Genomic DNA, 23,219 nt, shown 5'->3' with positions numbered 1-23,219 from the left:
AGGCTGAAGAAATTATGGAAGGAGATGGGAAAGAGAAAGGTTGGGAAGTTGTTGGCTATTAAAATCTGGTCATCAAACACAGATAGAACCATTTAAAGTATGGTTTCGATTTTTAATGATGGTCTTTCACTGGGGTGATACTGACAGTATCTACCGCCCCATAAATATTATTACTATGTACTTACAAAAGTGGAGTTTGTCATAAGCAGTCTACTGGTAAGGTTGTCGGCATTCATAACAGCCAGGCCACCAAATCGATCCCGGAATACCAGCTCCGTATCTGGAAATAAAGAAACACAAGTTTTTAGTCTTTTTCAAATGCAAACAAGTTAAAATTTATGGAAAATTGTGAAAATCACATTTTATTTTTTTGGAATAACTTTATGAGTAAAATCGCAATTAACCTCATCATTGAAGACGCTTCTCAAACAAAAATTTGAAAAGGAAAAGTTAGAAAAAGATACGGTCACATCTAGGACTCGAACCCAGGACCCTTGTCTTGCCGGGGCACCGCTCTACCAACTGAGCTAATAGGACCCTATCTCTTTCGGTCACATTTAACTGTATACATCGAATAAGAACTACCAACATATAGCTGCCAATATAATAGCTAAATTCAACGTTGTTTCAAAATTTCAAAGCAATCGATGCAGAACTTTTGGAGATTTAAGATTTTGAACAAACCAATCTTTTTATTTACATAGATAGATAGACTACGAAATCAGGCGGATCCATCAGTCACCAGCCAAAAGGAATGCCCACTGCTCTGAGCTGTTGAACAAGAAATGAACAGGTTTTTTCATAAATTCCAGGGTTGGCAATCTAACCAATGCACAATGGTTAATGAATAAAAACTGGAGGTGCCACACACCAAAACCATAAATATAAATTAATTAAAAGGATCCACACATCTTGTCAAAAATCCTATGGCATATTTTCACTACACTTGTCAATTACCATGTCTCTCAATATTTCATAAGAATCTTCCAAAAAATCTCTACTCAAATTAAAAATACAAACATTTAATACTTAAAAAATGAAACTGTGTGAACTACAATAAATTTACGTATTAAATTCGTCCCCAGGACAATACTCGAGTAAATAATATATATGCTTTATCGCTGGAAACCACAAACATCCCAAGGGACTCGTTATCTTCGTAAACCTATTAATTGTTTTAATTTACAGGGGAAATTTCAAAATTCTGCGAATTTTACATATTTATGTAGTTCTCCACATTGCCGTGAGACGTGTTTGCAATGTAGTTTTGTTTATATGCAAGAGTGAAGATTTAAAAATATTTTCATTTTATTTTTTAATGATAAGCTAATGTTTATAAGACAAGGTTTTTGTGAATGGCACAAAGGATAGCAAATTATTATAAGCATCAATTACTCGCCTGAAATATCCATACAAATTGAAAATATCTCCAGAGTAAAAATAAATGCCGCCGACGGGAATTGAACCCGCACCTTCTGATGTCCGGTTAGATGCTCTTGACCACTGAGCTACGTCGGCTTATTCCCAACCCGCCAAATAATTCAATATGTACAAGTACTTCAATCGACATAGCTCAATAAGTCGGTGGTGTTCGATGACCAGATCTGAATAGCCAGATACCTACTTTCACACCTTCCTCTACCCCATCTCCTTCTCTTCCCCAAAACCTTCAGCTCAATATACCCTGGGGTGTTACAGTATCACTGTCTCCAAGCAGTTGGCAGCAGTTTAAACAATTAATTAGCACGCACAAAATGTATTAACTCGAACGAATTTCTGATTTATTTATTTATTTTTTAAGTGAGGAAAAATTGATCTTACTTCGGGCAGACAGAAACACCCACCGCACACTTCAATCGGTTAGCATTTACAACTCATCAGTATTTAGTATGTACGTTTCTTTATTCCTAAATACACATATTCCTCTGATCATGAAATAAATATTTAAAAAAATAAAATATAATTATATTACCTATTATTCTGGATCTTTAATTAAATAAATAAATTTAATAAATATAAAACAAAGTCGCAATAAACGTCTGTCTGTTTGCGCGCTTAGTTCTTCTAAACAACGCAACAATTTTTGATTGTATATCACATTTATAAAAAGTAGAGAAAAGTCGATGTTTTGTAATCAAGTCGTAAAAAAATATTTTCGGGCGCTTCATTGCTAACGCTGGCTAATCTTATGAGATACATCAAAATAATGTACTACGAAAATGTATATCTTAAAAAGGCCTACAAAAAAGTCCTCAATGGTATACATCCTAAGGATAAGCCACATCATCGTCGAGGACATAATATGGGTAAGTTTATAAAAAACACTATTGAATATATCGATCGTTTGATAAGGGACGTAATTTTTTGATAAATTACAAATTTAATTTGGCCCAATCCACCTGCTACGCTACTACATCGGTCCCTTCAATAAAGTCACCTCAAAAGCAATAAAAATATAAAGAAATATGGATATTGGATTTTTCAGAGGCGAATTTTGACGTAGGTAGTAGCCATCATAAATATTTGTCAAACTTTCTATGGAAACACGGTTATCTTTTTATCGAATTTTTATTTGAAAATATATTTTAATAAAATTTGCAAATCGCAATATGTATTTTAAAGGTTGTTACGTCGAGTGGTTCGTTGCGTTGGTTTCCAACCCTACTCTCTTAGTCAAGTCCTCCTTTATACCAAGCCCATATCGAAAGAATAGAAAGAAATCAAAAAAATAATTTTAAACACATAAATTATAAACTATTTTTTTTCCTTTGTTTTTTTATTTTGCTGTCCGAGGCTTAGTTTCCGGTTTCGTAATAATGTTGTTTTTACAGGGAGTGGTTATTAGCCACTTGTCCAACCCCTTACTGGAGGCGAGGGTTTTTCTGTAGGGGTTTTCCTTCCTTTAGCTGGGGTGTTCTGGTTTTATGGCGCCAGAGTTTCACCATTCGCCCCCTCTCTGTCGGCTATGACCTCGATGGTGGTATGGTCGTCCCACACCGGTGATCACATTGCCCAGGAATGATGCAGATGCAGCTATGTCATTTGTAGCATTTCTTGAGGCGCGCATCATCCAGCTTGATGTGTCCCGCCACGACCTACCAACCCTTCGACCCTACCAAGCTCCCAGACTCTCTACTCATTTACGGCTCCAAAGACTAAGATGGGGCGGACATGTGCACCGAATGCCAAGCACACGTGTACCAAAGAAGGTTCTAACAGGACACCCGGGAGGCAAACGAAAGGCGGGCAGACCTAGGCTGAGATGGGAGGACGATGTCAGGAAAAATGCCAGAGGACTACTCCATGTTGCAGATTGGAAGACGACGGCCGAGGACAGAGGGCAGTGGAGGCTCATGTTAAAGGAGGCCAAGGCTCGAAACGGGCTGTAGCGCCATTGAAGAAGAAGAAGAAGAAATTATAAACTAAACTTACGCTTCTCAAATTATACCGAATCCATTAAATTTCATAATTGTAACTCCCTCCAAACACGACGTCTAATTTTTGATCAAATCTTATTATTTAAAATCCTAAATAATGGTCTGGACTCACCAGAACTTACCAATTTAATTAATTTTCATATTCCGTCTAGATCAACCCGACAATCTTATTTATTTTATCTACCCTCGTGTAGAACAAACATTCGAAAAAATTGCCCAATTCCTCGTATATGTGCACAATATAATACAAAATTTTACAGCATTGACATTTTTGGTAATAACCTAAAGAAATATCGATATGAAGTAATGCGTACGATCGATTATTAATATAAGAGTATGGAATGTATCGGGAGAATCTCCTATCCTCTTCCTATTTTCCTCTTCCTCTCCCCTTCCTTTGACACCAAATTAATTTTAAGATATTAAAACTTCATTTCCAATGAACTTTAGCATTAGAAACTTCTGTGGCTTGACTTCAGTTAACTTGTATATATTATATCTATCATTGTATATTATGTAAAAGCTGTTTGTTTCTTACAACATAAATAAACACACAAATCATTGGATTGACGGCCTCCGTGGTCGAGTGATAAGGCTCTCGACTAGCAATACGGAGGTGGCGAGTTCAAATTAAACTTATATTATTTCTTATTTTTTTGGTAAACTAATGTTTAAGACAAGATTTTTTATGCATAGCACAAAGGGTAAAAATTATTTTACAAGTAATAATTATTCGCCTGAAACACTCATCCACATTGAAAAATCTCCTGATAAAAGATACATGACGCCAACGGGACACGAACCCGTGTCTCTTCGATTTCCGGTCGACAGCACTGACCACTGAGCTATGGCGGCTTATCTCTTATCCGCGAAATAATTCAATATATACTAGTGTTTCATTCAACAATTACTGCCTGTTACATTTTTTCACCTGAAAACAACCAACTTTATTTTATACGAGAAAGGCATTGTAAGTGCTAACTCTCTCACTAGATGGCGTCGAGACAAATTGTCTACATTTTTAGGTGAAATACTAGAACTTGTCAAATACGTCATGTATCTTTTATCAGGAGATTTTTCAATGTGGATGAGTGTTTCAGGCGAATAATTATTGCTTGTAAAATAATTAATATTATTTCACAATTTAATCATTTAAAATAATATATTAGTTATATTTGCGGCACGTTCCAGGGTGGAAGATACTTTCAGTATCGCCCTGGTGTAAGGCCACCATTCAGAATTGAAACGTTGCTTGAAATGGCTTTAGCCGTGTTTGGTGACAAGATCTGAATAGCCAGATACTTCAGAACCTTCCTCCTCCATTTCCTTCCCCTCCCCACTACCTTCAGCGTCACAACATACCCCGATTGGGGATGCCATACTGCCACTAGCTCCAGACGGTTGGGAGCAGTTGGGACTCTTATGCGGTATGCTCATTAAAAAAACAAGCAACATTTTCTAATAATTTCTCCAGTTTATAATAACCAACTGTTTATAAGTTAATAAATCCATAGATTATGTCAACTGACCATAATGTAATACAATAGATTTAACGGAAGCAATTAAGGCGATGCCATACGTAGTAATGCAAAATCATGTGTTTTTGGTTTGAAAATTTGGTCGCCTAGAAATGTTTCAGATGCTTTAATTAAATACTGCGAGTAGAATACATCTTGACCTTTGAAATAATCGAGTATTTTTTAGATAAGTCTTTTTATAAGCCCAGAAAAAAATAATGTATAAGGCCTATGAAAAGTTCAAAATCTCCTACTTACGAACCCATTTTCGGTTATGATTTTATTGTATAATGTGGCAAATTAAGTTATTTATAAAATGATCGAAAAAAATTTAAATATTTATGCCTGAACATCCACAAAATGAAATAAAAGGCACTTTTTGGCCATGTTTTTTTCTTGCATAAATCAAAACAGGCGGATGGTGTTAAGCGGGAATTTAAACCTTATCGCCATCTACGTAAGGGTTGTTATTGATAGCGGCTCAATTTAAAATATTACACGACGTAGTGCATTGCCTTAACACCAACCCGAAGGAATAAGAAACAAAAGCGGGTGTTACTTTTAAGTCCAACAGATGGCGCTGTATAAAAAAAGCGTGTTTGTCCAACAGATTGCCCTATTTTAAAAAAAATATTTTTTTACCTGTCACAGGTAACATTTATATAATATAAGCATATAAAAACATATAAGTATTCGAATGTAACGTTGTGTCAAAATTTCTATACAATCATTGAAGATGTTTCGGAGATTTAAGATTTTGAACAAACATTTTTATTTATATAGAAGATTAACGTCACAAGTGCCATTTACATACGCGATAGTTTTTGATAGTGTAGGGTAAATTATAGGCAGTTTACATCTCCCGAAAATAATAACAACATTACTTTTACCCATATTCTTGTGAGGCTGGTATCACTGTGAACCTGCGCGCGATACCTCGCGCGGCAAATATTTCATTCTCTCTCCAGTGGTCTAGAGGCCTGTTTAGCCCTAGATCTCCTCTAACGCACGCGATCTGTTTTGTTCGTAAAATTATTGTAACGCGTGAGTAACCTTGGATTCTGTGGATTGGAAAGCCACATAATCATTCAGCCAACCACCCATTTAAATTGGCGATAATGACAATCCTCCAAAATAGGCAAAGTACAAAACAGAAAGAAGAAAGTTAATATAAGTAAACAAAATAAGCAGTTTTAGAATAGGTACACACTAGATATTATAGTGTTTAATTAGTACCCTTTCATACTCCAACAGAGGCGTATTAAAAACATCAGCAACATTACTTAGCATAAGTGTTACCAATGGTGGGTAATCTATTTATAACACAATTGTAGCCAGAAACCGCAGTGTAATTGTCACAATAATACATAAGAGGGAACCTTGATCTAATGGTAGGATCACGGTAACTGAATCAATATTAAATATCAGGGCTATCAACTTGATAATTTACATAGAAATTAAGCCTGCTTATGTTCGTGCTCGCAAAATTCGAAAAGCAGTCGACCGATATCGCTGAAAATTTCAAAGTTTGTTCTTATTAGTGTCTGCAGTGTTTATAGTGTTTGAATGATAGATAAAATCGGGGATGCCCGAGGAATACTTCAGGAATGCTCGGAATAAGATACCGAGTCGAATTATAGCCGATATAATGTAGTTTTTTAACAGTAACATTGTTGTATTGCAGTAGTGAATGGTGGAATAAGTCGTAGACGCCCAAGAAAGACATAAGCAATAGCGAAGCATTGCGGGGTTCACTTGTTTTATATAAAAAAATATAAGATCAAATACGTAATTCTTGTCGTGTTGTACTTTGTTTTGTTTATTTCTCTCTCCTTTTCTTTTCCTGTGTTTGCAATAATTGAGCATAATCTATTTTTACCAATGTATTAGTGGGTAAGTACCTTCTTCTAAATAGCTACTTTGACTCTGTGCTTATGTGTATATCCCTGTCTGTTTCCTTTTTTGTTTCTTCTTGTTTTTTCTACTTAACGTCGCTTTTTCTATTTGTGTACTGTTTTCTATGTGACCCTCATAATTATGATATTGTTCTATTTTGTACTGTTTCGTAAGAGAAACTTATAATTCTATCAAAATACCAATGTATATGGCATAGTAATATAAGATAGGCTGTGGAACAATTTGCCGGCCTCTGTGTTTCTTCCCTACGGAAGGCCACATCATAGATTTCTTCTTCGTCTCAAAAATACCCTCCACACAGCACACCCGAAGATGACATAGGCCCTGAGAGTCTATGTAAAAAAAACTGACAATATAATACTAGATTTGACAAAAGCTATATATGTTATTCTACCCAGGCCGCTTCATAATCCCGCTATCCTAAGTCCTCCATCATTGCACACAGTTTTGCTTTGTTAAAAAAAACAGTAATCACATTGAAAGCTTTTTTATCGCGAAAAATCCGTGCTACATTTTTGGTGAATGTTTTTGAAAACTGGCCGAAACACGTATCCGCTGAAATTTTATTCAAATGTGTCGATTTCAGGAAGGTTCTTGGATAAAAGCCTATTTTCAGTATAGGTGAAATATATTTTACTACCCTTATATAAATATATAAGAGGGGTGATTTTTTGTTCCTTTTGTTGATGTTTTACTGGTTTTTTGCACTGAATTGGTGAAAATAGAAATGTGTTATGGGCGTGTCCCTGTGTCCGAAGTAATCAAAATTTATCGTAATTTAGGTGATATTTCTTTCATAAACAAATAAATTAGTATCTTGTTCAGTGCACAGTTAGTAGACCCGGCGTCCAAAAAAGTATAATTCTAATTTTCTCCAATCCAATAAATCAAAACCAAAATTTGCTCTAAAATCATAAGATTTGTAAGTAGGTACTTATATATCTATAATAATTAGAAGAATTTGACCAAAGAAACGCCACTATCTCAATGACAGTTATTTTAAATTTATCAATATTATTTTACTTTTGTTTTAGGGAATGAACAAATTAATGTATGAATGCAAATCTTGGAAGAGAAAAAACAAAATCAGTTAGGCTCGAAGGCGAGATTGCGGAGCTTACGAAAATAGTTAACCACCTCGACAAAAGGAACAATAACCACGACCAACAGCTGCTCGAAAACAACATCGAAATCTTCGGCATCTCAGAAAACACCAACGAAGACATTGCCGACACAATTATTAAAATTGCAACCAAAGTGGGACAAAAGATTAACAGAGAAGACATTATTTACGCCAGCAGGGTAAAAATACGCCTACATCCTCTACCCGATGGATCCGGATTTGCTACCCCTCGCGATACCCGCCCCCGAAACATTGTGGCCAAACTCGTTACCAAGAAACTGAAGGACGAACTGATTGCCGCCATCAAGAAGAAGAAAGGACTCGACTGCAGTAGCATAGGTTTAGCCGGAGGGAAAATATTTATTAACGACCAACTCACAAGAAAAAACAAATATCTACTACGTTCCGCGAAAGAGTTTAAAAACGCTAACAATTTCAATTTTTTATGGGTGCGAAACTCCAAGATATATATAAGGAAGAACGATACCTCTCCCGCAATCCTAATATCTGGCCTGGCTCAATTATCAAACTTGTTATAACTTCAAAACCTTCTACCTTGTCTACTCACTTTTTTTATAACTCATTAAATTCAACTTATCCATCATTTACTCCCACGCTCACAACACACCACAACAACACACTCATTCTACCCATAACAGCCGCTAAAATGTTTAACAATCATACCTACACACTTGCACATTCAATATATTATCAAGCGTTACACTCGCCTAATGCATATCCCAGTGGACTTGTGACAGACAACAATAAATCGGTAATTTACTTCGCTCTCTTATGTCCGAAAAATTAATAATTTTTTATCAAAACGCGCGTGGCCTTTGCACTAAAACGAAAGAGTTTTATCATAATGTTTTGTCAAATGAATTCGATATAATTTTAATTACTGAAACATGGTTAGTAGACAGCATATCTGACAACGAGCTCTTCGACCCCAGGTATAATATTTACAGAAAAGATAGAGACACGCCCCTAACGGGTAAAACCAAAGGAGGTGGTGTCGCAATAGGTATAAAAAAAGAATTTACTGTTCACTCACGCGACTCGTGGAGCTCGGAAGCTGAAGACATCTGGATTTCACTAGCATTAAAAGACCCAAAACTCCGTAAATCTAATATTCACATATGTTGTTCGTACTTACCCGGAGTCGGTCCAAAGCTATCAAATACTCAGCGTTTATCCTTTCTCAACAGTCATACGTCCAGAATTTCCGATTTAACCACAAACTATCCAAACGATATCTTCTTATTAATTGGCGATTACAACATGCCTAACATCATCTGGAACACCACATATCATCCCCGTGGTACTGACATCTGCTCCACCACCCTCCTTAACTGTCTATCTTATTCGGATTTAAAACAATACAACCACATTCCAAACAGGTACGGTAGAACACTCGACCTAGTGCTCTGTAACACCACAGTCTGCGTCACTCCTGCCGACTCTCCTCTGGTTCCGGAGGACGCACATCATACATCCTTAATAGTTGAACTCAATATTTACGCCCCCATAACCACTTCCTCACCCCAGACGATCAAGTTATTCAATAAAGTCAACTATGACCTAGTCAATGACGCTCTGGCAAAAACTGACTGGTCTTCTGTTTTAAACGCTCAGGACGTTAACACGGCGGTTAACAGCTTTTACCTAATCATCGACGCCTTAATAGATGACTTTGTTCCAAAGAAAGTTGTGAAACCAACCAATTTCCCAACGTGGTACTCATCGGCTCTTATTAACATTACAAAAGAAAAGCTGAAATTCTTTCGAGCCTGGAAACGCCACAAGAACCCACTAGATTACCAAACCTTTTCACTGCTCCGAAAAAGACAAAAGAAAATTGCTACTCTCACATACCACAATTATATTTCACATTTAGAACATTCTATACAAAATAATACAAAAAAAATATGGAGCTTTGTCAAAACGCAAAGAAAATCTCCCTACATGCCGGAACACCTAACATACGGCTCGAAAATCGCACACAACAGTAAGGAGATCACTGACCTGTTTGCTGACTATTTCTCTACCGTCTTCACTGATCATACCCCAAATTTAGCACCTGATGTCAAGGAACCTGATCCGTTAAATAATATAGCCATAAACTCAATTAAAATCAATGAAGACATCACCTACAAATATCTTTCATCCATTGACATTAACAAAGGACCTGGTTTAGATAGTTTGCCTGGTATCTTCATACGTAATTGTAGTAAATATATCACTATTCCGGTCAGCGCAATTTTCAAAAAATCATTAAGTGATGGAACGTTTCCTCATAAGTGGAAATCTGCCGTAATAACTCCCATTTATAAAAAAGGCGATAAACATGACGTTACAAACTATAGACCTATCTCTCAACTTCCTATCTTAAGTAAAATTCTTGAAAAAATCGTTTACGACCAACTTTACCCGACTATCGCTACAGCAATTACACCCAACCAACACGGATTCATGAAAAACCGGTCTACTACATCTAACCTGGTCCTATTTGTCAACTATTTGCACAGCAATATGGACGAAAGGGTACAGGTCGATGCTATGTACACCGATTTTTCAAAGGCCTTCGACCGCGTTATTCACTCAATTCTTTTAAATAAACTTACTCGTCTTGGAATACACGGTGACTTATTTAGATGGATTAAGTCATACATTAGTAATCGTAGTCAAATTATCTCAATAAATGGTGTCTTATCCAAAATAATCAACGCAACCTCGGGCGTTCCTCAGGGTTCTCACCTTGGTCCGCTTTTCTTTAACATATACTTAAACGACATAGGCTCATGTTTCCAACACTCAAAATTTTTAATGTTTGCAGATGATATGAAAATTTATAAAACGGTCATCTCTCTATCGGACTGTAGAGAGCTACAAAGTGACTTAGACAGGCTCTGCAACTATTGCACTGTTAATTATTTGGACCTCAATGTTTCGAAATGCCACACCATGTCCTTCACCAGAAACAAGCATATAATTAACTTTCCCTATTCACTCCGCGATGAACCCGTGATCTCAAAAAGCGAATGTAAAGACCTTGGAGTCTACGTAGACAGTAAACTTATATTTAATACGCACATTTCTTCAATCACTACCAGATCTTACAAAATGTTAGGTTTCGTACTGCGTCTGAGTAAATTATTTAAAAATCCTCGTACGCTAGTAATGCTTTATTCCTCACTAGTCAGAAGTACACTGGAATATGCATCGCCTGTCTGGAATCCCAAATACACTTACTATGTCAATAATATAGAGCGCATACAAAATAAATTCATTAAGTACCTAGGTTATAAATACAACAATAATTATATCTGCACTCTCCAATCCCTGAAATCCAGGCGAACGGTAGCTGACATGACATTTCTCCATAAAATAATACACAACGAAATAGACTGCTCAGAACTTCTATCCCAAATAAATTTTAACACCCCATTTAAAAGAACTCGACACACCAACCTTTTTTACACAACTAGTAATAATACAAACGCTGCAGCCAATTCCCCTATTTCTCGTATCCTTCAAACATTCAACTCAATTCAAATAAGCACAAACACCGATATATTTTTTGATTCTCTCCCTCTATATAAGAAAAACTTTTTTAGCACACTGAATTCGCCCACATAACACATACAACCACACACAGACACACATGCACTCGTACACACACACAAACACTCACACACACCTCTCTCCTTCCCCAGCACACTAATTTAACTTAACTTAAAAATGTAACTTAACCGTAAAATGTATAATATACCTCATATGCATATATGTCAGCAACATGTCATTGGTACCAATTATTGTACTAACTTTTATAATTTTGTAACTATTGTCATCTATGTAATTATGTACTGTTTGTTTCTGCAATAAACAAAATAAAAAAAAAAATAAAAAAATAAGAGTAAATTATCGAGATAGAGCTGAAACTCGGCAGACTCGTTGTCGATGACAATGCGTTTTTTCGATCATATATACTGCTGGCAATTACCCATACCCATTTATCTGAAATCAGAAGTCATTACCGCAGTTAATATATGAAATAAATGTCAGTCCTACCTGAACGGTATTTATAGCTGTATTAGTTAAAAAAATCCTTTGTTTTGACGAGTTGATTTTTCCATTTTTTTTCTTACCATTATAAATCAATTAAAGTTAGCCGTATGGTCAAAGTAAGGCATTCTTGAAGAATACAGTTTTTTCTTTCAAATCGCACGGAGAAAAATAAGTATTGCTGTTTCCTAATAAACTTTTAGTACATTTCTAATATATCGGAACACGTGTTCATACATGTGAGTTTGCCTTAATAGTATACAATGACGAAATGAGGAAATATTCGGATTTTTAAGAAAACATGTTCCGACAACGTGTAAATAGTATAAATTTTTACTTTACTAAAAGTTTATTAGGAAACCCATCAATTCATCCGTTAAGGGCCTGCAGTCCCGGTTTTAACTGGAATACGAATAATTTGAAGAGATTATTAATAAATGATAATATTTTATTTCAGAAAGTTTTCTTCTCGCGGAATAGATCTATATCAAACTATTATTGGCGTGTCTCCACAGACAAGCTTCGAAAGGTCTTAGTTTTCTTACAAATCGGCGTAGACCACCCTCCTAGGCATTATCTGTTCAGTGTAGTGGGTCGCCTATTCCTGGTTCTCATCCCCAAAAGTTATGTTAGGTTAGGTATTTAGAAGTTTGAGTGTTTTTCCTGGCAACATATCCCATCTGGCAACACCCACTGTAGTCTAAATTACCAAATGGAGGAAAGGTCACGCGGGTCTCAGTGTTGCCAGAAACGACAGTAAACAATCGTACAGGGGCGCCGAACAATGGTGCACGAAATAAGGTCCAGGGGGAAATATCTACAACAATTACTACCATAATACTACCTACCATAATACGAACATGTTTCTAGTGTGGTAGCCGAAAACCATGTAAAAAACTGTATAAAAATATATTTTACAAATAAGGAAAGAAAAAAAAAATATTGACATGTTGCTTGAAATGGCTTTAGTCGTGTTTGGTGATCAGATACGAAAACTTTGTACTTTAAAACCGTCATCCTTATATCTCCTTCCTTTCCCCACTTTCAGCTTCACATCACGTCCATTAATTTTTATTAATTTATTTGTGCATGTTACTTACCATTTTATGATAGAATTCTTATTAGAATTATATACTAGAATCACACACGTTAAAAAAACCTATCCTAACCTTACATTATTTTTCCAATATGAAATTTACCAAGCACACACTTTAAACATTTAAACCTGGTAAAAAACAGTTTTTTTGATGTGTTAATTCCAGTAGGTGTAATTCTCGCCATGTGTAATACCCTCCGTGTGTAATTCTGGGTGTGTAGTTAATATTGATAAGATAAATTCATGCCTATGTAATTTCGTCCTGACACCAGAAATAACAACATATCTATCTATCAGTGGAATTCCTTTAGACAACTAAACAATACAATTCCAGGTGCCTACTTAGGAGGGTTAAATTTTCAAAATTAGAACCAATATTTATTTTGTAATGTCTAGTTTATACGAGCTTAGTACCTACTCGTTATTATTACTTGTAACTCGAACTTGTACCTGGGCGTTAACAAGTACTATAGTATAAGACACAAGTATTTCGACCGGTCGGTGGCCGAGTTGACATCGCGTTTGGGTCCCACCCACGCGTAGTGTGTTCAATTCCTCAGCTGGCTAAGTCCTCCATCACAACACAAGCAACATTTTCAGCTTACTGTGCTGGTAGTAGGTGATTTTAAAATATTGTCAGGTTATTCGTAACCCGGGAATGTATGTCTTTCTTTTAAAAAAGTACAAGTAACTAACAAGTGCAAGAATAGGTAGTATTCCTGTGAACAGTCACAGTTAGTGCTTAGTGACAATTGAAACATTAGGCGATACGTGTTTTTGTTTGTTTGCCTATGGAATTAATCTAGGTATTTAATGTAACCCTCCAAACGTGAAACATGTTGTCAAAAACGCTAACCACAATTTTACTTAATTTTTTACTCCAATCGTAGAAAAATTGAAAGAACTCGATATTTCAAAAACACATTCGTTTTGTTTGGGGAATTCGTAAGAAAACTGCTTCTTCACTTTTAAATCTTTCATATTATAAAAGTTAAATCGATTGTTACGATGGCGAACCGAAATATGAATTATTAATTTGGACTTTTTTAGGATTTTTTAATAGCAAATATTTGAGACAAATTGCAAAGAATTATTTCTCTTTCTAACGTCAAAAAAATTACGTATTTAAGCATGATAGAAAAAAGATAAAAATACATATATTATAGGCGTCAGGTCATATATGACCCTAAAACGCTTGAGGGGAAAAGTCAACTCATACTCGAAAATTATATAATGTGTATACTAGTATTTACTACGTTTATATCCTTCTAGAGCTTGTATTAATGCCTCAGTTCATTGTTACTTAATATATATAAATCAAATTAAGTCAAATTATTCGTAAAACATTGTATATCATGTGCTGTTTTAAATATATATCGATGCTTTTCTCTACAGCATGGATTGAAGACATTTGGCTATTCGATAAACGATAAATTGAGGACTGTCCTCAATGTATGCGTTATATATAAAATGCCACCGTGGTCTCAAATAATGCGTTACACAGAGAGATGTTTTGTATACCTAATGGATTCTTTCGATCTTATAATATATATATCTAGTATTTGCTTATGCTTGTGTACCGTGACATGCAATTATTGTTTTTGGTATGTTTATACCGAGGATATAAAATAAATAAATTATTATTTTTAAATGTTATCCATCCCTGGTCTAAGTGATCGATCTGCGAGAGAAAAGGGACCGGGATAAAATCCTTTCGAGGGGCTGATTGGTCAATCACTTAAAACCTTTGGTAAAGGAGAATATTTAGTTTGTCGATTGTTGGACATTTAACCATTTCAAAACAAGCATGCTTTGCCAAAAAGGATTGTTCGCTTTCAGTAGTCTAGATTTCTATCAATGAAAAGTTAAAACGATAGAAGTGGGTAATGGGCGGGTCCGTATAATGTCTATTTTTGCTTACTTCTGGCGAAATTGATACAAAAATGAATAGATATTTAATTTTAATGGTCTGCCTGGGACTTAAAATCTTGTTTTGTAAATTAGCGACATCAGATTTCTTTCAATTCACTTCTTGGGATTATTTGTTCATTTGTTGATCCAAAAGTCTAACTTTCAGCTTTCTATAAAATTATAATCAGCTGATAAGCTTAACAACATTGTAGCTGTCCTCTTCTGCTGCTCACAATTTGTTCAATAGCTGAAACGGACGTAGAATCGGCATTTAACGGGAAACTTTTCAGCTGTAAAAAAACAAAATGGCGTTGAATGGCCATTTAATGGCTTTGTCCCAAGTGAATTTCTGCGAAAAAACTGGGCCCTAAGAAATTAATCTGAACCCTAAGCTGTCCCTTTCTCGCTAAAAACGATAAGCAGGCGTACCCAAGACAAAATGCTGTTTCTCAGTGACGTTTCGCAAGGATATCACTGTCGAAAGTGTATACGAGTATATTTATAAATGCAACAATACATACATTCTGTTTTTGGGTAAACCCAAATAGCGCCAGAATGAATTAGTAATATGAAACAATAATTAAAAATCGACGTTTTATAAGTTTGGAGAAAATTTTCTGTTTATATCATCTAACTTTTCTTTCGGTCTCCCCTAACATTTGAAATAATTTATTAAATTATTTAGTGCCTAAATTTCCCGCCAGAGGCACCGCGTTACAAAAGCCCGGCAAAATGAGCTGTCACGTTAATTCCGGGTTCGACCGCAAGATGGCGGACAAGACCCACTTCACGGGAATTAAAACAATTATTTGCGCTTCGTGAACTAGCCCCTATTTGGTATCAAAATAGCCTACAATGTCTGCCGTGATTGGTGGTAAATGATTCCGAAACTGACAATATATTAGGGCCGAGTAAGTTTTCTACATATTAGATACATCCACCAAAAAGGCTTGATTGTTTTTGTGTCAATCAATATCATCAGCAGGAAAGTATGTAAATAAATGTATGGAAAAAGGGCTGCATTGGCAGTAATTGTTTAAATTGCTAATGGTTCAACGTAAAGTGACCTAATCATTGATGTATACACTTATCTGTAACAGTTTTTTTAAATTTCACACTACTTCTAGTAAAGAAAATAATATATTTAATAAGTCGTTAAATGATTCTAGTAATTCTGTTAACAGTTGTAGAGCTCGCCTCGAAAATTTTGGTTTCTAATTTTATCTTACTTAATAAATTAAAACCAAAATTATCTCTTAAATATATAGAACTACAATCAGAGGCGCTACTGCGTAATAATTAATAACTCGTCTAAACTTGTTCCACTATTAGAACGCGATAAGCGGAGCACGTAGACCCGATTCAGTAGTTTTAATTAGGGCGCGCGAGCGTTGGGAGAGTTGGAGGTCAGTTGGAGGTAAAATAGCGGAACTTATTTTTGCGCTTCATGTTCCATCTATACATAATACATAAATGCAAAAATCATGAGATTTGTAAGTAGGTAATTAAATACCTACCTACTTAAGGCGATGCCATACGTAGTAATGCAAAATCATGTGTTTTTGGTTTGAAAATTTGGTCGCCTAGAAATGTTTCAGATGCTTTAATCAAATTCTGCGAGTAGAAAACATCTTGGCCTTTGAAATAATCGAGTATTTTTTAGATAAATCTTTTTATAAGCCCAGAAAAAAATAATGTGTAAGGCCTATGAAAACTGGTTTAAAGTTCAAAATCTCCTACTTACGAACCCATTTTCGGTTATGATTTTATTGTATAATGTGGAAAATTAAGTTATTTATAAAATGATCGAAAAAACTTTAGATATTTATGAACATCCACAAAATAAAATAAAAGTCACTTTTAGCAATGTTTTTTTCTTGCATAAATCAAAACAGGGGGATGGTGTTAACCTTATCGCCATCTACGTAAGGGTTGTTATTGATAGCGGCTCAATTTAAAATATTACACGACTTAGTGCATCGCCTTAAATATAAACCATATTTTTATGTAATATTTCAAAAAAATTCAATTAAGGAATTATTCAATCTGTCCAAAAAAACGTCACATTACCTATTCCAATTCTTTTTTAAACTTTTTTCAGGCGGGTAGGTAACGTAAAATTGATAAAATGCGAATAAGAAAGTTTAAATAAACACCGTATTTAGTACAACGACGTTAAGATATATCATTGGCTTAGCGCGCACATGTGCTGCAATTTGAAAACTCAATTTATAAAAATATAACAGGTTAAGCAACAAAATTAATGTCTGTAATTTGAGACAGAGCCAAACTAATACTGTCACATCGGTCTGTGTAGCGATATACAATAAAATTCATACTAATGGAGATACAGGGATGTGCCTTGTGCATTTTAATAAACTACACAGCTAATTGTTTATTTTGCTTATGTAATGTTATGTATTCCTCCGTGGTATTTTTTTTACTTATTTTATGTACCTGCGCGTTCAACACGCTCTTCTGTCCTGTTCAAGGTGGATCAAAGCAAATCAAACTCTAAGCAGAATTCTTGCCTAAACAGATTATGCAATAATTACAATCGCGTATTATCCAAGGTTGATATTTTCAGTTTCGAACTTACTAAATACAAGAGCTCCATAAAATGATATTTCTCTGATGGCTTGTGAATAATGTCATGTCTCTATTGTTTAAATTTCTACTATGATTCGATCTATATCTACAACCTCTCTCCATAGCTATAAATGTATTGATAAATGTTTTGTTTTATATAATCTTTTGTTGTGTATAAATTTTTGAATTCATGTTCCCTTCTAACAAATTTAATTTACTTATTCCTTATCATGCTGTAGAAGTAAAGTCACAAGGAGGAAATCCATAATTGGTTTTATTTTGGCTATATAATACTTATTGTAATAAATTTTAACTGTCGATTTCCCGAAAATTAATAAATACGTTTTATGTTGCTTAATTTCAATATTAGAAATACAACTTTTTTTAAAAGCTTATTCAAAAATACATGTCGATTTTTTATTGCATAAGATTATGGATAGGCACTTAGATTTTTATGAACTATTTTAATTAATTGGTGCATGAGGTAATTCATAAAAATTAATTACATATATTTAATAGGTTGCGTACTATGGCATCCCACTCCCGTCTATGTTGTGTGACTAGGGGTAGTGATGAAAAGTACCTGGCTAAGCAGATATGATTACTAAACACGACTAAAACCATTTCAACAACCAGGGCGATACTGAGAGTATTTACTACATGTTGGTGTAAATAATAATGCAATTGCCATGTATTATGAAATAAATAATTCACATAAAAAAATGAAAATTAAATCAGATAATTGTATTATTTTAATGATGGAGATTTTGTGTGACAACCTTAAATATTAAATTATAACTCATTTGTAAAAGTGTCTAACTAATTACTATATCAAAATATTCCATCGTGGAAACATGCGGAATTTTTCGCGGGATTTTGAATTTGCAATTACATGTATTTGCTCTTAGCAATTTCCGCGCTATTGTAAAAAGGACTAGTAACTCGTAAGCAGATTTTATATTCAAAGTCTTAATAATGCAACATGGATTATTCCTCTCACCTCTACTAATGTTCCTGTCTACTAATTCTCATGTCTATGATACACATTTATATATTTTTGAATCTTTGCCATACACAAACAATGTTAAGCGAATTAAGGCGAAGCTTAGTGCCAAATCACTATTTTGATTAATCTTTATAAAGAATTGGTGTATATTATGAATACCACAAAATATGCTTTAGATAAATTTAAGGTTTTCCTATCGCTTTGCTTGAGTAGAATACAAATAAAAAATAAATTAATCAATAAAAATATAAATGCAAACTACAAAAAAAAATATTTTTTCAATAGAAATGCATGAACGCATAAAGAAAACAACTTTAAAAAAATACAGTATTATAGCTAAGATTATCTGTGACAGTTTCACTTGATAAACTTTTTTACTTTCTTATAAAATTATTTACAAAATAAATAAAAACCAGTTTTTTGCTTGAAATCGAAAGTTTCTAGACTTCTTTGTCAAGCGGTTTTAATGCCTATTACCTAAGATATAAGGTAGGTATAAAAATCATAAGAGTTTTTCTCACTTCTCACAATTTATCTTAATATTATTATAACCTGGATGTATTGCAACCTCATTGATTTAGTACCGTAAACTACCCTGGCGGCATTACCTTAATGCTTATTACGCACGAGGTGAAAGATGAAGCAATTTATCAAGCAGGTATCTAACATGCCTTTGTAAACCTTATTACAAAGGGTTTACCATACACACACATCACAAGACTATGACTGAAAACCTCAAAACTAAGTTTTTAAAACAGCAAAAATACTAAATCGCCGAGTTTCAAGTTACTGTTGAAGATTACATTAAAAATCCACAAGGGAATTTAACAATTAAGGGATATCAAAAACACTATAATATTAATAATTAGCTAACGTGTACCCGGCTTTGCTAGGGGTTATCCTTATGAGATATACATATACAGGGTTTTCCAATAAGAGGTGTTATTTTGAATAGCCCGCTATTTCGGTAGATATTACTTTTAAAGCTGTCATTTTTTAACATTTGACAAGTAAAAACTACGCCATTAATAAAAATGGAACGATACAGGCTTCAACAACGCATTGAAATAATTAAAATTCACTTGAGTGAATCAAATGCAAATCATCTTGAGTGATGAGGCCCATTTCCACCTCGGTGGCTTCGTCAACAAGCAAAATTGTCGCATCTGGGGCTCGGAAAACCCTAGAGTTATTGTCGAAAAGCCTCTATATCTTCAACGTGTGACTGTTTGGTGCGGTTTATGGTCCGGCGGAGTCATTGGACCTTACTTTTTCGAAAATGAGGCTGGAACAAGAGTTACGGTAAATGGATTGCGCTATCGAGAAATGATTATGATTTTTTATGGCCGGAATTGGATGATATTGATCTGGACAACGTTTACTTTCAACAAGACGGCGCTACGTGCCACACAAGCAACAAAACCATTGATCTTTTACGATTGAATATCAAATCTTATTGGAAAACCCTGTACAATAGCAGATTTTTCTGTAGGCCTTTTTAAAATATACAATTCCGTAGTACATTACTTTGATGTATCTCATAAGGTTTAGCCAGCGTTAAGCTGCTGCCACACGCAAAGCTCACATCAACAGATAATATAAAGCACAATAGCGCTCGCCATACAATCCCATACAGACCCGACACACGTAAAAAGATAACGCGCTATAAGTGTGGTTCTGAACTTCGCTAACCGAATTTATTTTACGTAACCGCTCCCGACGCGATATTTGAAAAGTTATGCGTCCCCCTCTCCGCCGTAAAAAGGAGAGGGGGTCATTTTAATTACGGAGCTACCAACTAAGTTCCGTGTTCCCTTTGACAGCCATGACATAAGCAGCCTAATAATGCATTTCTTATTTATTATGTTAGCTCATATCGTCATGTGTGCTAGTAAATTTAGAAACATAAAAAAAAACTTTATTTGGCAAACATACTTAACATATATTTAAAATATAAATATAATCAATATTTGAATTTGAAGTAAACAAATTTTCGCCCTTTCAAAATTAATCATATTTTTAATCTCAGTATGTTTATATGGTAATATCATTCGGTTTTTTGATAAAGTTGGACGGCCTGATACCTACATAGAGAAGCTTCTAGTTTGTTCGTTTGTTGATTGTTTTCAATTGTTTTCCTGGGTAATCTGGTTTGCTCTCTTCAGCTCTCGTGCTCTCTTCTCGTTCCCTGCCCTGGTGTTGGTCCTTGCCGCCTTTGCCTTCGACATTTTTGGAAATCGACGTGAGCTTATTTTACAATAATTTATTATATGTCGCTTTCGTCGATCGGCGTGCGAACTGCGAGTTTCCTGATTCGACGGAGAGGTTATGTGAAAATGCGCTATTTACGCGCAGATTGTTTAAAATCTAAAAAGTTTATAAATAGCATTTATAATTATATAGTTGGCGGCATCATCATCTGAGGATGAGCTGTCCAACAGATCCAGCAATAGGCGACAAGTATCATCCATTTCGAAAACATGCTCAAGCTGTCAGTAAGTAAAGTTGTCACTTTGACAGATGAAATTATGTTCCTCGGCCGCTCTCGAATTCAACTGACCCCCTCTCCTACCATAGGAAGAAATATTTGATAGCGTCGTGTGTCGGTAGAAAAGATGATGCGCTGTACATTAACTTTTGATGTGAGCTTTGCGTGTGGCAGCAGCTTCAGCAATGTAAGCACCCGAAAATATTTTTTTACGACTTGATTACTAAAAATTGACTTTTCTCTATTTTCTATAAATGTAATATGAATGTATTGTATATATACATTTTTCGGAATAAATTCTCTAAATGGAAGTGAAAACTCAATCAAAATCCGTTGCGTAGTTTAGAAGAACTAAGCGCACAAACAGACAGGAGTGGATTTGGATTTCAGGTGAAATATATTTTTTCAGTAAATACATTAAAGAAATCGAAAAAATAAATAAATTAGTTTACCTACCGACTATCTTACAGCTTTTTAAAAATGTGTAATAAAATAAATAAAATATTTACATAATTGTGAGAAAATTGCTTTAATTTGTTATTAGATATTTCAATTTTTATATAATGAAGAACATTTTATTTGCTAAGACATAACTAACTCATAATATATTTAATTAAGTTACCTGTCAACATTACTTGGCATCCTGAAAAATGGCTTAAAGTGTTTTTGTTGTTTGTAATTATTACATTCGTAAACTGTACACACAGGACTTACTTTGTGAGATATTTTTATCAATATTGATCAAGATACGCATAAAACCGCCATCAAGAACTAAATAAATTCAATTTACCGCCATTGAAAAACGTTAACATCAATAGTCTCTAGTGGCCAGCGTTGTTGAAACTGCAAATATTTTATTGGAGTTGGATGTTTTATTACAATAATAAGACATACGTATTTTCAACTACGTACACGACAGTGGCGGCTCGTGATTTGGATGTACTAGAGTACCAATAATACAAAAATGGCATTAATTATCATTTACTTTTTTTCGAAAATTTAATTTTTTGTATGGGGATTTTCAGGAAATCAAAGCCAAACTTGAAATTTCCTGAAAATTTTCATACAAAATCTCTTAATTTTTCTTGGTAGTAATAGACAAAATAACAATCTTCCTTTCCGAGATTTTCAAATACATCGAATTTCATATTTGTTTTCGGTAATGAATAAATGCAAATCTTGGAAGCGGAAATTAAACCACTTCCCGAGATCCGATCAGGCTGAAACTCAGCAGATAGACTCGTTGTCGATGACAATGCATTCTATAAACTTTTTGAGGCGATCAGCACACATACGCGGGCATATAGATACGCATTTATCTAAAATTCGATGACATTTGGTGGAAATCACGTACACACACGCGATACGTATACGTATTACTCTGAAATAAATAAATAAATTACAGCACTTAATATACGAAATAAATGTCAGTCTTATAAGATTGGCATCTGGCATGGTCAGTAACGCGGTCGATTCCGGTCCCCGGGAAGGAATATTCAATCCTAAGTCAAACTATATATTTTTTTCAAATTTAAGAGTTTTTAAAATAGATGAAAAACATTTATTGTTGAAAAACTTGATTTTTGCGAGTTAATTTTTTCATCCGAGATATATAAGAAAACATTGTTTGAACACAAGTAAACTTAATACAAATAAAAAGATACAGATTATTTGTACATGTTGCAAGAATACTGCAGTGAATTTTACATAATATTTCACTCTAGCTGACGTGTACCCGGCGTTACTAGACTTTTCTCTACTTTATATAAATATGATAAGCACATATCATATATGTAAACCTTTCGGGAGAAATTTTCTAAATGATAGTGAAAACCTTGTCAAAATCCGTTGCGTAGTTTAGAAGAACTAAGCTCACAAACAGACAGACGTGGATAGCGACTTGGTTTTATACTATTTAGAAAGTTTTTTAGTTGTGCTAGTTTTATTGATTTCTTTTGAGGGGAAAAAAGCTACACGGGTCTACATGGGTCAAATCTGACCCGAGAAAGAATAATAGAGGATTAGAATAAGAGAGGAATACTGGATGTGGTGTGTAAATATCGAACGACT

General features: G+C 34.6%; 1 protein-coding gene across 2 annotated transcripts in view; it reads right to left on the bottom strand.

Moving 5' to 3' along the window:
• The window catches only part of LOC149410200 (inactive dipeptidyl peptidase 10), a 602,511-nt gene that overhangs the window by 39,482 nt on the left and 539,810 nt on the right, over nt 1-23,219 (bottom strand). For both annotated transcript variants that reach the window (XM_089649019.1, XM_089649018.1), the window contains exon 3: nt 186-280. In XM_089649019.1, the coding sequence (XP_089505145.1) occupies nt 186-280 (95 nt within the window). The remainder of the gene's footprint in view (nt 1-185; nt 281-23,219) is intronic.

Source organism: Hesperophylax consimilis, chromosome 28, assembly GCF_061612785.1.
Source record: "Hesperophylax consimilis isolate HC1 chromosome 28, BYU_Hcon_1.0, whole genome shotgun sequence".
NCBI lineage: Eukaryota > Metazoa > Arthropoda > Insecta > Trichoptera > Limnephilidae > Hesperophylax > Hesperophylax consimilis.
Note: the sequence above shows the minus strand (reverse complement) of the source record. Positions and strands in the feature narration are given on the sequence as shown.